The 16,862-nt window shown below is 37.0% G+C and overlaps 1 protein-coding gene across 1 annotated transcript in view; it reads left to right on the top strand.

Moving 5' to 3' along the window:
- LOC135459296 (guanine nucleotide-binding protein G(q) subunit alpha) overlaps nt 1-16,862 on the top strand; it is a 120,955-nt gene that overhangs the window by 28,845 nt on the left and 75,248 nt on the right. The window contains exon 2 of the mRNA XM_064735128.1: nt 11,509-11,693. Coding sequence (XP_064591198.1) covers nt 11,509-11,693 — 185 coding nt within the window. The remainder of the gene's footprint in view (nt 1-11,508; nt 11,694-16,862) is intronic.

The following is a 16,862-nucleotide window of genomic DNA, read 5'->3' as shown; positions in this document are numbered from 1 at the left end:
ATGTGTAGGTGGTACATGCTATTGGCTAGAATAGCTGATGTTTGAGTAAAACAATAGTTGTTTCACTGAATTCAGATGCCATCTAGTTAATGGATTTCTGGGGATTTCTTCTAAGAATGTAAGAGTATCCAGCAAAACAATGCTTTCCTGTGACAAAATTTTAACTGAGTTCTGAGTGTTATTATCTTATGGGTTTTATTACCTTTATAAGTAAAAAGTAGTTATTTATTAATCTATGCAGTCTTTGGTTATAGTACATGTGTAAAGTGAATAAAAATACAAAAAATCTAAAAACTTTCAGAGTAGGTAATAATCTGGTATATAATCAGATTATATAATCAGGTCTAAATAAATATGTAGCTTCAGCAACAAGGTTATTATAAGGAGGATCTCTTGAGGAGAACAAGAGTAGTGTAGCTGTCTGTTTTGGCATGTCAGAGATGTGACTGGAAACTCTTCCTTTGAGCTGCTGAAGTTGCTCAGCTGAGCAGGGCAGTGCCATGGGAGCTGGGCCCTGTCTGGGCAGTCTGAAGAGGCACAAGCCATGAATGCTCTCTCTGTGATGCTGTGGTACTCCAGAGTGGTGCCACCTGACTTTCCCTGCTGGAGAAGCAGAACATTGAAATGTCACACAGTTCAGCCATACCAAAGCGATGCTTTAAGGAGTATGCATGCTGGGACACTGTGCTGTTGAAAATGCAAATGCAAAATGATGACACCGGATACTTTGACCGTAAAATCTGCCTGCTTGTCCGTGTTCTTACTGATTGTGGCAGTCCATGTTCTTACTGACCCAGTAGTAGTTTTCATCCGTCACTTTAGGCAAGCATAAAGTTTATTTTGATTTTTCATCTATTTGCTTGAGCAAATGCAGCATCTGAAAAGAATACTGCATTTGTCATGTACTAAGCATGGAAATAGCTATATGATATAGTGTGTATGTGTAAAGCTAGCAAGGATGTCCTCTCAGAACTTAGCTATTTGATTTACCTTTTTTTTTTCTTAACAAAAAGCAGGGATTTTTTGTGGAGAATCTAATTATAATTTTTTTAATTATAAAATTGTTCCTTGCTAATATTACCCTTGACCTGATTTCTTAAATTCAGAGTGCCAGTGGTATATTTATGTCTTTAGAGCCTCCATCACTTTATGTGTGTATGTATGCACATGAAAGTATGTGCATAGGTGGTATTTATATTCAGATATGCAAGGAACATGATTAAAATGTGATTTGTACATTCTTTACTTTTTCAGTATTATTCCAAACTTCCTAGATTTGAAATGTTTCAAGTAAGAGCTACAATAATATAGCAGTTCTGTCACTCCTATCCAGCTAATGAGCTGACTTGCCCAGGTCCCCTCTCCTTGTAGGAGGAAAAAGTATACAAGGGGTCTACCTTCATTTTGGAGGAGCTGCTTAATTAGTGTATGGCTTCTTGGAGTACCTCAGAAGACATAACATATGAGAAGACAGCATAAAAACTCAAAAACTAGTGACTCTCCAGGGGAAGTAGCAGTTCAAAAACACTCTCAAGTTAAGGATGGTCTGCCATAAGCTGCAGGAAATGTGCCACAGTATCTGGAACTGTGCTTTCCTCTGGGTGGATTTACAATGGGCTTGGCCTCAGAGCCTGCCTGGATTTCACAGTGTATGTGCACAGCCCTGCCGGTGTGCACCAAGGAACACGTAGAAGTTGGGAGCAACACTGTGAATGTAGGAACAAGCAGAACGCAAACCCAACATTTGAGCCTCTCACAGTATTTGTGGGATGAAAATAAAAATGGAATCATATGTTTTTACTTGGATAGCTGCTGTGCCAGAGCTTCTTATCATGGTTGTCAGCCTTGCTGGGCTCTGTGTGCACCTTGAGGGTGAAGAGATGAAGGAACACTGCCTGTAGTAAGGGACAGGTCTTCTGGGGACGAAGTCTTTCCAGTGGCTGCTAAATAGCCTCTGAGAAACTTGCACATGGAAGGAGGCTGGCAAGAGGAACAGCCCTGGGCTCCGAAGGCCTTGTCAGTGGGGTGAAGGACAGCCAGGAGGAGCTTTGCCTTGTAGGGGATGGCAGAAGTTCTTCCCAGGGCTACTCACAGCTCCTGATTTGGAAGCAGTCTCTGCACTGGACTTGCCTTTGTGCTCCCCAGTTCACCTCCTTCTTAGGTCTCCCAGCAGTCAATGCCTGCTGAAGCTGCCTGCCCATTCTGTTTTCAGTTAGTAGGTTTCTTTGTTCCTTATAAAAGGCCTGAGCTCCCCCCACCCCACCCTCCTTCCAGTTTAATGCTGGGATCAGCTGTAATGACAGTGATATCCCAAATGGAGTAACTGAGTTGGTGGCATGTGGAGTGAAGTGGGTGCTCATTCAGTGAGAGGGCCTGAAACCGGGTGTGGGTGGGTTTCAGTTACCACAACCTCTTCAGTCTCCCTGGGAAAGGAGGAGCAACGCCTTCACAGTAGCATGAGAGAAAGGGGTAAATGCTAGAGAGAGATACTTGCCATAAAACTTTCACTTATACCATTAAGTGTTTCCTTTATGATGCTCTCAAGATATGTTTCCAGGGGAAACCAGGAAGATACACAATGTGTAATACACACTTGTGAGGTGTACTATTAAAAAAACTTATTAATTACCCCAGCTGATTCCTTACTGCAGTCAGTTCAGGGCTGTACTTTCAAGACCCTGCACTTTGTTTGTACTTGTTTGTAGTTTAACTAAAGAAAAAATTACTTCATCATTTTAGTGCTGGGGGTATATTTGAGGCTTGAAAGAAACCTCTGTCTCTCCTCTAGTACTGCCTGTGAATGGACCAGGGAAGCTGTCTGACAGGTATGCGCATACCAACATTTGATACATAGTTCCTTTATGTTTCTAGTGTATGTTTTATAGTGACACCAGTAAGCTGGCTCTTGTCTAATGAGGTCTTCAGCATCAGCTGTCATGTTATCATACTAGCGCAGAGGTCATTGAGAGCTCTGAAGCATGAGCAGCAAAAAAGCAGAAGCAGAGGAGACTAAGAGAACAGCTTAAATGTCTTCCTCAGGAGTACATAACCTAACACAGAAAGACCCCAAATAGCTTTGTGGGAAAAATGTTCTTCTCTTCATGTGTAAGAAGAACCAGCAGGATTAGCTTTTCTTTCTTTCTTTTAAATCATCTCAATCCATATGAAAATGTTGTTTCTTTGGCATGAATGAAGAACATATAAAAAAGTGGAAAAGCAAAGGGGTTTTCTGTTCATTCATTTGTGGTTTTCTTCTGTAAGGAGTGCTTCATGATCTCTAGACTAAAGCTTGGAACTGGGGTGACTATCATTGTTGGAAGCAGTGGCCAACCATTCTTGAAGAAAAATGTACCAAATGCTACAAAACAGTTGCTGTTCTTAGTTTCTGATTTCAGATAATAAGATTTGCCCTCAGCAGCGTTACTTTACCTAAGTATTGGATCATAACAAATATGCTATTATTCATATGACTTGTTTTCAGTAAATTTATATTTATACTAGTTTTGTTATAGCAAAGCAATTTACTTGTATGCATTTCCACTTGTAAGAAAGAAATGCTGCATTGTGTACTTTCAGCTCTGGGATGGAGCCTTTTTGTATGAAGGGTAGGTCAAAAGTTTATATCAGGCTTTCAAAATAGAGCTCACAGGCATAGAATAGAGTAAATATTATTTTTTAAAAAAAACCTTTGGAAAGGGTGTTTTCATGTTTTTGGACTTGGTTGTCCTAGTTGTCCTAACATATTGTTAGCATAACATAGTGTTAAACAAATTACATAATATGCTGTTTTATATTGGTATTTCAGATGGATGCAAATGCACACTAGAGAACAGGTCACAGAATTTCTAGCTATACCTTACAAAAGCAGAACATGCAAACTATAGGGCTTTGTGTGTTTGATAAATACAGCTGTTGTTTTGTTGATATGTTCTTGTACATGATAATTATGTTTCCAGATAGAACATACCAATAGAGAAATATTCACCTTTTGCAGTTTTCTGTATGGTGGAAGAATGGTAGCCCTTGGCATGAGGGAAACAGATGGCCAAACTCTGTTGCATTATCTTAGACATGAAGACCACTTTTTCTGAAGACATAGGGTTTGAAGTAGTTAAGATATTTACCTTCCATAATAAAACTAAGGGAAAACTATTGCAATTTAGAATGCTACCAGTATTTATGTATTTATCCTTGCTTTTGATTAATCATATAAATATACTGTCCCTGAAACAGAGTCTCTCAGACTTGGTAGGAATCAGAGTTGTGTTTACCTGTTCATAATCCCTCCGACTAACAGAATGTGAAACGAATTTGAAAGATTTAATTATTAATTAAATAAATTTTATGTATCTTCCTTAATAAAAGTTTAGAGCTAACTCAAGACTTTTCTTGGAACGCAGGAAAATTTTAATCTCATACTGAAATTCCTGGAGAATACTCCTGGAGACCTGCAGGACGTAGTGTTGTACGGCCTCTCTCAGCCTCCATCATTTTTAGTCCAGCTTAGGTGTAGAGGTGATGAACTGTAGGTGTAATGTGAAGGAAACATAAAAGGTTTAAACCCTAAACCTGTCTCTATCAAATTAGTACTTAAACTAGTTTTCACAGAAAATCAGATGGTGCTCAGCATATTATTACCATTTTAATAAATACCTTACAGAAAACATACATGTTGGTTTATGAATAATTGCGTATTGTACTGATCTCAAAGAAGATAATAAATGATCAATCTTGATTTGCTTGTGCCTTGGAATCTACTGGAGTCTGCTTTCCAACACCCTCATATAAGCATTCATTTGAAATTAATCACACATGTTTGCAAACACTGATTTTGCCTTTCCTCTCTGCTAGGGAGGTAAGAGTTTGTATGATACCTGCTTTTATGAATGCTGATGTTTGCTTCTGGTTTTGTTCGTAACATTTCCATCAAAGAGCAGCAGCCAACAGACTGACTTTAAACAGTTTGCTGTTCAGTTGAGTTGTGAGTAGCATCAAGAAAATATTTTTTGAGAAACTTGATTTGTGATGCTTTTTCTGCACAGAGAGTTCTTTAGGCAGAATTTGTCGAAGCTGCTCCAAACTGTATAAAATGGAAAATAAGCACAGACTGGAAAGAGTTGATTCTCTTTAGGGAATCTGTGGTTTATCAGAGGGATCCTTTCAAGAGAAGGGAGGAGAAGGTCACACAAGGTGGGATCCTGTCCTGCTTTGAACCCATTTACAAAGCTGTGCAAATTCTTGAGGAATTACTTGACCTCTGTGAAGGCACCTAGTTTATCTCTTCTCTTGCATACTTACCTCTGAATTACACCTGAACCATAATAAGATACCTCTAAAATGGTGACAATTATCTGTTTGTAGCTATAAAAGATAAGGATGAGGTTGTGTTTTGTTGGGTGGGGGCTTAGGTGTTGGTGGTATTTTTTGTTGTTGATTTGTCTGATTTTGGTGGGGGGGGTCTTGCTGGTTTGGGTTTTTTTGGTTGGATGGGTAGGTTTGGGGTTTTTCTGAATTGAAGGTGTGGAGAAGAGAATGCTGACTTTTGGCTGCATAATAGTAGTGTAGTTTTGCTGTGTAATTTTGATTATCTGGCACAAAGCTGTATTTGATTAACTGCATTTCCTGTAAAAGAGTTGGAGGTTCTGGTTCACAAAAGCTTGAATTAACATTAGTTAAGAAGCTACAGAACATCAGCTGAATTTTATGTTTCAATTCTATCTTCCATTTCCTTCAGTAATTCAGTATCTGTCTTAGGCTTTATTGTAGTAGTCACTTGAACTATTTTGAGTGCATCACTTGTACAATGAGGATGGGTATTTTGTTTCTCTAAGTTTGTGGCTGCACTAGAATGACTAACTTTATTACAGTCTGAAAAACAACCAGATCAAATTTGTAAGAGGATTTTTCTTCTGTAGAAAGCACTCAAACTAGCTGTCCACATAATGGCAGGTATTCTTTTCCTTTCTAAGGAAGATGGTCAATACAATTTCAATCACCTAGGTAAGAAAATGATGGAACAACTTAGTAATATTTTAATGGATAACATTTGCTTAGTTTTTCATAAATATTTAAGACATTCAAGATTATTCTTGAAACAAATTGCTCTACATGAATTTAGATGTTTCATATTCCTTATTTGAAGTAATTATGTACTTAATGAGGTACTTCATAAAATTCTATCCATCCTTTTTTGAATGGGGTACTTCATAAAATTCTATCCATCCTTTTTTGGAATAAATTTTCTCACCTTGCTCTTTTTTGTTGTTCCATTAGTAATTCATGAAATAATATTGTGTAGAATATTGACAGTAATCTTAATGAAATGTTTATTAATAATGAAAATGATACAGAGGAGATAATTCAGTGAATAGTGAAATGATTATATGCTTACTCTTTTTTAAAAAGCAAGTGGAATATGCAAATGTGCCTTTTAAGCAAAACAAGTAAGAAGATTGTGTAGTGATTTTAAATTAAAGATATTCTGTCAGTGGAGCAAACACTTGGCAATAGAATAATATGTACCCCTCTGCCATTTTTTCTAAGTGGTTCTTAACGTCAAACCTGTGTGCTGTTGAGTCTCAAAATGCCATCACTGGGATTCTCACCTTTTTTGGCTTTTTGTAGTTTTTCTGTTCAGTTTTTAACGTAACTGCAAAATATTGTGCTATTGATATAGAAACAGACTTCAGGAATCATTAGTTCTCTTTCTGGCTTTTTTTTTTTTGACTGAAATTTGAGATGTTTTCCTGTTTCATAGGCTTTTCTGTAACTCTAAATGAAATGCCATTGAAATGTTTCCTAGCATCAAGCAACTCTTGTGAGGTTTAATCTCTTAATGTCAGTTAATAAGTTGGATAATCATACAAGGAAGATATAATGGTTCTATTTTTCATTTTGTGAAAAATATTAATATGCCTACTGTATCCATTATCAGCACTGGTAATTCCTTACAAGAATTCTGTTTACGTCTCTGGATGAGTTGTCACTGAAATTCCTTGGTATTTCTATGACCAAGGTGAAAATGGTCAGTTTCAGTTATTAACTTGTAGTAGTATAAATTAGTTGTTGGTGTAGGTTGGTACTTGTGTATCTTTCAAGAGGCATGATACAGTGATACAGTGTCATTGAGGTAATACTTTTTAAGCAATAGAGAAAAAAGTTCATAGAGTACTAGCAGTCTTCACTTAAAAAGGACTGCCTGATCAGTAGCTGTACCAGCTTGAAGCAGGTCAACTCATTTGTGGCAACTGTTGACAGAGGTGATGGCCAAGGATCTCTTCATATGATGTCAGGGTGAGAGCGCAGGCTGCCTGGGCGCATGACCACGTCAGGTGGACTGAGCTGTTTGTATGGGGGACTCCTCCTTTCACTAGCCTTGCTGCCTTCTTTTGATGGAGAAGTGATACTCTAGTTCCGCCCCAGAGCTTGGACAGATACATGTTGCAGAGTGAGGTGGGGAATTTCACTTCTACCTCAGGGAGTTTTGCTACAGTCTTACCAACTGAATATCCCTCCCAGCAGCAGCCTCCAGCTGTGAGCCTGAAAGCTGCTCTTCCGAGTGGTGGGACAGACTGGCTTCTCTGCCTCAGTTCCCAGGAGGATCTTCATGCATTCCATACTACATTTTAACTGATTTGTCACCTGCAAAGCCAAGCTGATCCAAGGCCTGAATTCTGCACAGTTTCATGTTTTCATTTACCCATACTTGGTTTCAGTGGAAATGTGATCCCACTGCATTCCACTGCTAGAGCAGCAACAGACCAAACCATATTTTTTGTTTTCTCTGACGCTGAATTAGTGGTAACATAGAGGACATTAAACTTTCTTCCAAGTGAAGTACAACTTTAAGTGAAATCAAGTATTTTTCTTTTCATGCATTGCCTCTCTATTACTGTTTTAGCTCTTACTCATCCTAGGAATTACTCTGCTGCTTAGTATCTGATGAGGTTTATTGCTCCCATTTTCTGTAAATCTCTGAGGCAATGTACAACCGACTGCTTTGTCTGAGTACAGTTTGATGAAACTGTATAGTTTGGTTATGGTATGGTTCTGCTCATCTGTGTAGGATGTTGATTTCACCCTTACCCATGAATGTTCACTTTCCAGGTACTTGTAGGCTTTTTTTCTGCATCTAATCTCCAAGATGAAAGCCAGTTTTCTGCAAATGTACACACTGTTGTTTTGACAGTTCCTAATAAGCGTGTGTGTACAGTGACTAACAGGGTAGTGGATTTCAATGGCGACTAACAGGGTAGTGGATTTCAATGGCGTTCTTCTTCCTTACATGTTAAGAATGTCCTCTTCTCTCTAATCTAATATAAAATTTCAAACAGTAAAATAGCAGGGTTTTTTTGCCCTTTCATAGGTCGAACTTGGGGAAAAAAACACTATCAAGTGTAGTTTAGCAGTCTTTCTGTTTAAGAGATGTCAGTGTGAATTTTGCTTAGAGAATGGTATGTTTGTTGTTTTAGTTAAAAAGCAGCCTTGTATTTGATCTGAAGATACTATACCTAAGATTTTTTGAAAGTTGCAATGCAGAGAAAGCAAAAACAAATACAGGACAACCATACAAAGGAAAGGCTTGTCATTCTAGGCTTCAACAGTTGTTTTTCTTTTAAATTAGTCTCCTGTATTTTCTTTGTCAGTCACCACAAGTTCTGAAACCTCTCTGCCAGTAGCTGCATTGTCACCTATGTTTAAAGGTTTTCCATAAGTTTTGCAGAGCAAAAAATGTTGTATTTCAATATTCTGTATCTTGATTTTTGCAGGAAGTGTGCCAGGAGAAATAAATTGTACGTGATATGTATATATCTGGGTGCAAGTGCATGCATAAGGATCTACTCTGCATTTAAGCAATCTGGATTCTTTCCTGATTCTGCTTGTGGATGTAATATTGCTAGAAGTACTTTCAGATCTCTGCTTATAAAATTCTTGATGATACAGTAATTGTTGTAGTTATTAACATTCAAGAAAAAAAACCAAAGAGGTTTTCAGAAACTTTCAGTTTTTAAGGTGCTAAGCTCTTAAAAATTTTGATAATTCTCTGTGCCATGATTGAAGAGTCCATCACTATTACAGACATTTCTTTATTATTTTTAGACGACAGTTAATCTTTTTTCATTCATTAGGTTGATTTTATCTGAAAAGAAGTTTAGAAGTCAGATGACAAACCAGGCTGTGTGCTTGAGTCAAGAATGTGGGGTTTTACTCTGTCACAATATTCAATTCTCACCTAAGTACTACACAAGGAGTTATATTAGGACTGGAGAGAGGATGGGGAGGAAAAGGTTGAAAGTAATGTTTTTTAAAAGATGAGGGTGTGTGGCGGTGGTATTCTGATTATGATTGAGTTTTAGGTACATTGTGTGGCCTCAGCAGTCTTCTGACAGATGAGAAGGTACTGTATATCTGGCTTCAGGGAACTGTCTTGACCAATGTAAAGGTGCTGTGGTAGCCAGCAGAAAATTGGTCTCAGTATAGTTTTATCCCCCATTGGTCCATTCTTATGATCCACTGCACTGCTGTTTCACCTTTGCTCTTGTCTTGTATCCACCGGAGGTATAAGTAGAATGATGGTAGCAGAAGCAGTGGCTAACAGAGCCCATAAGGCATTCATATCCTCTCAGAAGAATATGTAGATTTTTTTCTTATGTAATTTCAGGTTTTCTTTTCACTCTGTGAAACAGGCCCACTCAGGGGTCCTGTTCATGCGGTTACGCAATGTTGTTTTTGTTTATTATGGTAAATGGTAAAATTTTTAGACTGTATTGCCATGATGTATTTTTTAGCTTGTTCTGTAATGAATGGTTGAGGCTGTAAAAGGCACAAGTTGATACCAGTCAGTGTCTTGATGTCTAGGGAGATGATCTAGCAGCCTTTTGTTACCTAAATGGAGCCTACAAGAAAGCTGGAAGAGGGACTTTTATGAGGGCATGTAGTGATTGGAGAAGGAGAAATGGCTTTAAACTTAAAGAGAGTAGATTTACATGAGATACTGGAAGAAATTCTTTACATGTGAAGGTGGTAGGGCACTGGCACAGGTTGCTCAGAGAACCTGTTGATGCCCTATCCCTGGCAGTATTCAAGGCTAAGTTAGATGGGGTCTGAGTAAACTGGTCTAATGGAAGATGTCCCTGCTTATGGCAAAGGGGTCTTGTGATTAGATGATCTCTAAGGTCCTTTCTAACTCAAACCATTCTGATTCTGTAGTAGGTAACATCATGTTTGATTTTCTGGGAATGTGTGCGTAAAGAAAACCTGCATTAGAAGTTTGTTATATGTGTGCAGGAAATTGGAGTGATGGTTTCAAAATTATGGTTGTGGTAAGGGCAGAAGATTTTGGAGGCTTAGATTTTGCAGTGTGTGCTATCTCAGAAATAGTTAAGGGTTACTCCTATAAACTCCACTGCTGTGAAACACAATTTTTTGAGAAGACACCAAAAACATTATCTAACAGGCCTATAAAGTTACCTTTGTTCTGGACATGAGTATTAGGGCACAAGGCATGAAAGCTTTACAGAAATGATTAAAATAAAGACGAGGCTGAAAGTCTGAAAACCACAGCACTGAGCAATGCATTTTGTTTTCTGCAGAGCTGAGCAGCTGGGTGAACACAGGGCTTATGTAGCTGTGCAGGTTCAACTCCTTCTCTTAAGCAAACACAGGGATAATATAGATAAGCTCTTGTAGTCATAGATGAGCTTGTTGAATTGGAGAAAAGGAAAAATGTTGTGTGTTGTAATCTTTGTGAAGTTTCCAACAGAGATCTTAACTTTAAGTTAACAAATAGTCATATTTCATCAATAAATTACTTTTAGTACAAAGTATAAAAAGACATGAAAAAGATTTAGTGGAAGGAATGACTGCTTATTGATAAATATGAATCACATTTTAATTAACAGTGATTTCATATGGTTCTGAGATTGAGGTTTGTTGGGCTCTGATTGTTCCAATACTAGCTTAAAACCAAAAAAAAGCTGCAACCCAACCATATCCCCTCAAACATACAAATTAAAAACCAAACAAGCAAATACAATGAAACTGAAAACCCAAACAAACCAACACCCCTGAAAAGAAAAACCAAAAAATCAAAACACATATATCTGTTGCTTGTAATACTAGATTACTGTAATGTCCTGAGAGTTAGCTTAGGAAGATTGTTTTTCTTCCTTTCAGAACTTTTGTGATGAAATATCTCATGAAGTTAGAGTTTTGTACAGTTACATCTTTAAGAACAAAATATTTTCAAATACCAAGTCATATATAATCTATATATTTTGGAGTGCCATTCTGCTCATTAGTTTAGTTGTTAAATTAAAGGGCAACTTTTAATTCAGTTCTTCAGTAGCTACTGATGTTGCTGTTTGACCTTGAACTGGTCCTTGTAGCTACCTTCCAAGCACCACTTGACCCTGTTAAGCTCTGCAGTAAGCAAGCTGTTAGCATTGTGCAAGAAAAGTCGCGTTTGTGTTCACTGGGTAAAGCATATCCTTCTTATTTGTCTTGCAGGCACAGGAGAGAGTGGCAAAAGCACATTTATCAAGCAGATGAGAATCATTCATGGATCAGGTTACTCTGATGAAGACAAAAGGGGCTTTACAAAACTGGTGTACCAGAATATATTTACAGCAATGCAGGCCATGATCAAGGCCATGGATACCCTCAAAATCCCATACAAGTGTGAAAATAACAAGGTGAGATTTATGTTTATTTCTGTAGCTGAAGTTTTTCCTCTTTTTTATTTTCGGAAATGTACTGAAGGTCTCAGAAAAATGACACATCAGAGAAGTGATACTGAAAGCTCCGAAGAAAAGGGCATTTCCTGTCCTGCCTTTTTGTCTACTTTTACAACACAAATATGATTTTGAACAAGAGATCTCTCTTAAGATGCCTGGGGGGCATTGTCACAGAACAGAGGTTTAATGACAGGCTGCCATTTGACTTCACTAACTCTTGTCCTTTGCTATGAGAGCACAGTTAAACCATTCTTGTGATGTACTGCTTAAGGATTGCTATTGCATTACAAGTGGAAAAAATTCAAATTATTAGACAAATAGGTGAAGATATCTGTGTGTGAATAGATTGTTAAATTAAAATTTTCTGCGCAAGACCTTAAAACAGTCAGTCTTCTGAGACTGATGCTATTACTGCAGTTTAAAAGGACAAAATACATTGAAAGTGTTTCTAAGGTTCATCTCTTAACTACCTTTTAACATTTTCTAACGGTTTTAACATTTCTTCTTTAATAGTCAGATTTAATAGTATGGTAACTACAGTAGTTTGTCTCAGTCTGTGACTAGGAATGAAATCCTTGCTATTTACTTAAAATATATGGTAAGCCACAGAATTGCATGTCTATATCTCCCAACGTCACGAAGTCACAGACAGGTCAGATTGGAAGGGACCACTGTGCATAATCTGGTCCAATCTCTCCCTGCTCAAGCAGGCACTGTTTGATAAGTTCCCTGAGAACTTTTTTGTATTTTTACTGTTGATCCATTATCAGTAACTTTGTCAAAAGGAGAATTTAAGATCCATGACAAAGTGGATGGCTCACCTTTCTTTCCATCTTGTGAAAGAATATTTAATGATTATCTAGTAGTCCTGAATAAAAGTAGTATTTTCTTTGATAAATTACTCAAAAGTTCTTTTATTCTATTTTTTTTCATTAATAGAAAATATCAAAGAGCAGCAACATTTACAATTTAAAAAAGCATCCATTAACTGGGAAAGAGAAAATGAGATAAACTTGGGTTAATAATAGAACCTTTTGTGTCTAAATATATGAAGTTTAATTTTTAGAACTGAACTGCTGTATGTGTTTTACAACAGCTGACTTATAAGTAGGGAAGATAAAGCTTATTAGCAGGCTAATGATGAGTTGTTTTTTCATTTGCATTTCCTGAAGTCATCACATATGATCATCATTTTTTGGTGATGTAATGTTGCAATAACAAGAGTCTTGCAGGAGGGTGACTTGATGCAGTAGGAAGTCAGGAGGATCCCATCTGTCAGAATCAATATTGTTAACCTTCTTTAATGGTGGGTGGGGGTTTTCATGCACGTGGAAAAGATTGAAAAATTTGTATTTAGTGAGACTCCTGACTGTTAAATTTCATAGTCTAGCTGCCTGCTGGTGCTGTCTGTTTTCCCATCATCCTTTATAAATCACAATCAAATGTCTAATTAGTTTTAAAACTGTGTTTTCATTTTCATTTCAGTCTTTTGGCTCCATGTTTTTGCTGTGTGCAAAGCATGAAACATACTGGCCTGAAAAGTTAGTTGATTGTAAAGCACATTTTTTCTTCAAAACTGGTGTTGACTGTCACTTAGCCTTAATATCTGGAAATCCTAATGATAGATTAGGATTCCTTTTTCATTGTATTATATTACAGAGTATGGGTTCTGTAATTATTTTTTAGATGTGCTGACTTTTTCTACTGTGTATATATGGCTGAGTGAGTCAGGTAGGTTTGCCATACCTGTATACACATGGCCAGAGCTGTTCACTTTCTCTAGATAAAAATTACTTTGCTTAAAGTAGGCATCTCTGCTCAGCTACTTCACAAGCATTCCATCAGTTTCTAATAGGGCTACTTGCAGACTAAAATAAAAGTCACCAGTTACCAGGCTCTCAAGGCAATTCCTGTACAAATTCCTTCAGGAATGTAGGAAAAACCAAATGTGCTACAGCATTGTGCCTAAATAGACATGATTATGGTCTACTACGCTTTGTCTTTGCATACAAGGTCTCTTCACTTCAAAGCACTGAATACCAGTGAACAAATAAATCTGCTCCTTCATTTATTTACAGGCTGTTGAAAACATACTCATTAGTCTAGCAATCTAGAAAACACAGGAAGGGAAAACACAGGAAATTCAAATTCCTATTAATTTGAATCTCCTATCAGGAAATCCCATCTCTGGAGAGAATATCTTGAAGTTTGAGTAAAAGAATATTTTTAGCACAGTAGCTGTTGTACACTGTAGTTTAGAAAATTGCAGGTCAAGTTGGTATTGATGTGGTTGGGCCTGAAGAAAAAATTCCCCTTTTTTTGAGTCAAGTTCTTCATGCTCTGCAATAGACTTTGGGGCTACAGTATAAATGGTTTTCTCTTACTGCACCAATTTTCATACCTTTAACTGTGATTTATTGAATTTGGAGTATTTTGAATCTCTGAATGCTGCTGGAATTTGAAATGTCCTTAGCAGTCAGTTAAGTAGGCAGCTGTTTTCTTTGTGTGGTGTACAGCATCACAGCATTTACATTGGACTATTTTAGTATAATCAGCATAGCCATAGGTGAGTTCTAAATTTCACAGGTCAGTTCTTGTGAGATTATATTTGTCTTCATAGTCAAAAATGTAACTAAACAGGCAGAGAGTGAAATGCATTGTCCTATATTATAATAACCTAGACTGTTTTGAAAGATTTATTATCAGAGTAAAGCCAATATTATTATATTGGCTCTCAATATAATATATTATATTACATTGAGAAATATAATTGTGTTTAGAAGCTAATATCTTGGTACTGATGGTATAGCATTATATCATGAAAGACATTAATTTTTATGTGTTTAAACTTCTGAATGTGAGCTCTTCTGAGGTTTAAGATAATGGGTGAGTGTGATCTTCACTTTTAGGAATTTGTCTGTCATGGGAAATAGTTGCTTATAGACTTTTTTAGTTTCCCTTTGAGTAAATTTTACTGTGCTTCCATTAATTCTTTTTCAACTAGAAGTTGTTGTATGGCTTTTGAATTTTAGGGTAAGAAGTATTTTATGAAATAAGGGAATGTATTAGTTTTTAGAGTATATGTTCAGAAGCACTTCTGAAAATTGCCTGTCTTTTGCAAAGTTTTGTTTGTACAAACTAACTCAAGCAACCACAGCGGTTCAAATGTATATTAAAAAAAATACAGGCTTATGCTTTTTGTAGTTTGTATTTTTAGACAAATGCATCTACTACTATAGTAAACACCAAATACTGTGGTTGTCCTATACTTTTCCATTTTAATGTAACTTTCAACAGAAACATTGTTACTCTGTTCCAGCAGACAGTATCAGGAAGGCGTCACTCCATGGTGATAAACAGGCAGGAAACCTTACTTGAATCCCATTCCCATAATTTCCTGTGAGACTTCTTAAATATTCATAACACTAAAACTAATGTGAGTCGCTGTAGTCTTCAAGAACAGGCTGCAGGAAAGTTTTTCAAGAAGCTGGAAACATAAAAGCAAGTTTTGTGGTAGACATTTGCTGTTAAGTTTTTAAGAGTGTTTTCTGATTAATTTTTGTCTGTATTTGTGCCTGTTTCCCTTGGGAAATGTTTTGCAGTCAAAATGAGCAGATATCGGAAATGCTTTCAAAGTTCAAAATCTTATTAGCATTATCTTCAAGTCCATAATTGTTTTGTTAGCTTGGTTTTTTCCATGTCAGACAGATCCACTGGAGAGAGCTAATAAAATTACAGGCAGAAGTGGGACAATAGGAGCAGGAATGGAATGACATTGCATAAGTTTTTGTCTTGGGTCAACATTTCTGAATGTTAAGTGGTGAAATCCCATGGCAAAATTTGGTGTTGAACAAACATAGTTTGGAGGAAAGGACTTACTGCAGACACCTCACCTGAAACAGGGTGTGAAGGACTGAATCTAGAGCAGTAGTGTGCAAACTGGGAGGAAAGTCTTTCAGTTTAGAGGGGGGTTTTATTTAACAAAAAAGCAAGAATTATGTTCTTGGGATAGTGACATAAAATGCTTAATGCTTTAGAATGGATATAATCAAATGCCTCCTCAAGCAGATGGAGAAACCTGTGTGGTTCTTGTTTAGTATTTAACAATGTTTAGTGCTTGGTTAGTATTTAGGCTCTCTGAGGTGTTTCTCCAAGCACTCAAAACCAAAAAGTAAAATTACCCAATAAATAACAAGTCTTGCAGAAGAGTTAAATGCTTCTAAGACCAGGAGGCTCCATAGGCATTACTTTAGCAAGAATTGGATAGCTGCAGTCAGATAATGTCCAAGAGTGTATAGAAGATTTAAAATACCGTGGTCATTGAACTACATGTATTCAGAGAAAGGAACTGAAGACAGCTTACTTTTTTTTCACTGGAAGCCGTAATATGAGGGAAAGCCCATTTCCCTGATAGCTGTGTTTCCTCCCATGGGGATATTGATCCATGAACTTCAGGGCTTCCAATAAAGCCACAAGCAGTTTCTTCCTGAGGGCGTAGTAAGGAAGCTTTGTCAGGATTTCACTGATCTTAAATAGATAGCAGCCTCTCCTCAGCTGCCTTTCTCATCTTTTTATCAGTCTCCTGTCAGTCATTTGGTTTTCTCATTCTTTGCCATTCTTTCTGGCACCTCCTCACTTTTCTACAGGAGATAGGCTAAGCTTGTCTAATACTTACCTCTAAATTAATTTCAGATGGAAGTATTTTTGTCATATTTTCCTCTGAAAATTTATAAGAGTATTTCTTTCTCACAATAAGCTTTTTTTGGGGGAATTCAGATCCTGTGGTGGTCTGATTTTATTATGTAGAATGACTAAAAGTTACGTGTTTCTTCATTGTTATTCCTAGTAACACACAAGATGCTTGAAATAAGGTTTATTGCAATCAATTAATAGTTCTTCAGATTAAATGGACAATCTATTTCTCCAGATTTTCTTAGTCCCTTGTTCAATGTGCTCTTCCTTTATGGTAAAAATTAGGTAAAAACCTGCAAGCTGGTTTTTAATATTCAGGCTTGACAAAAGAGTAGATAAAAAAATCCACAAAAAAATCAAAACACAGCCCACCCTTCCCTCTTTCCTCCCCCCAACCCCCTTTATGTTTCTGAAGTTTAATTTGTTTTGTGTTGT

Source organism: Zonotrichia leucophrys, chromosome Z (genome assembly GCF_028769735.1).
Source record: "Zonotrichia leucophrys gambelii isolate GWCS_2022_RI chromosome Z, RI_Zleu_2.0, whole genome shotgun sequence".
In the NCBI taxonomy this organism is placed as follows: Eukaryota; Metazoa; Chordata; class Aves; order Passeriformes; family Passerellidae; genus Zonotrichia; species Zonotrichia leucophrys.
This window is presented reverse-complemented; position numbering and strand designations above follow the sequence as displayed.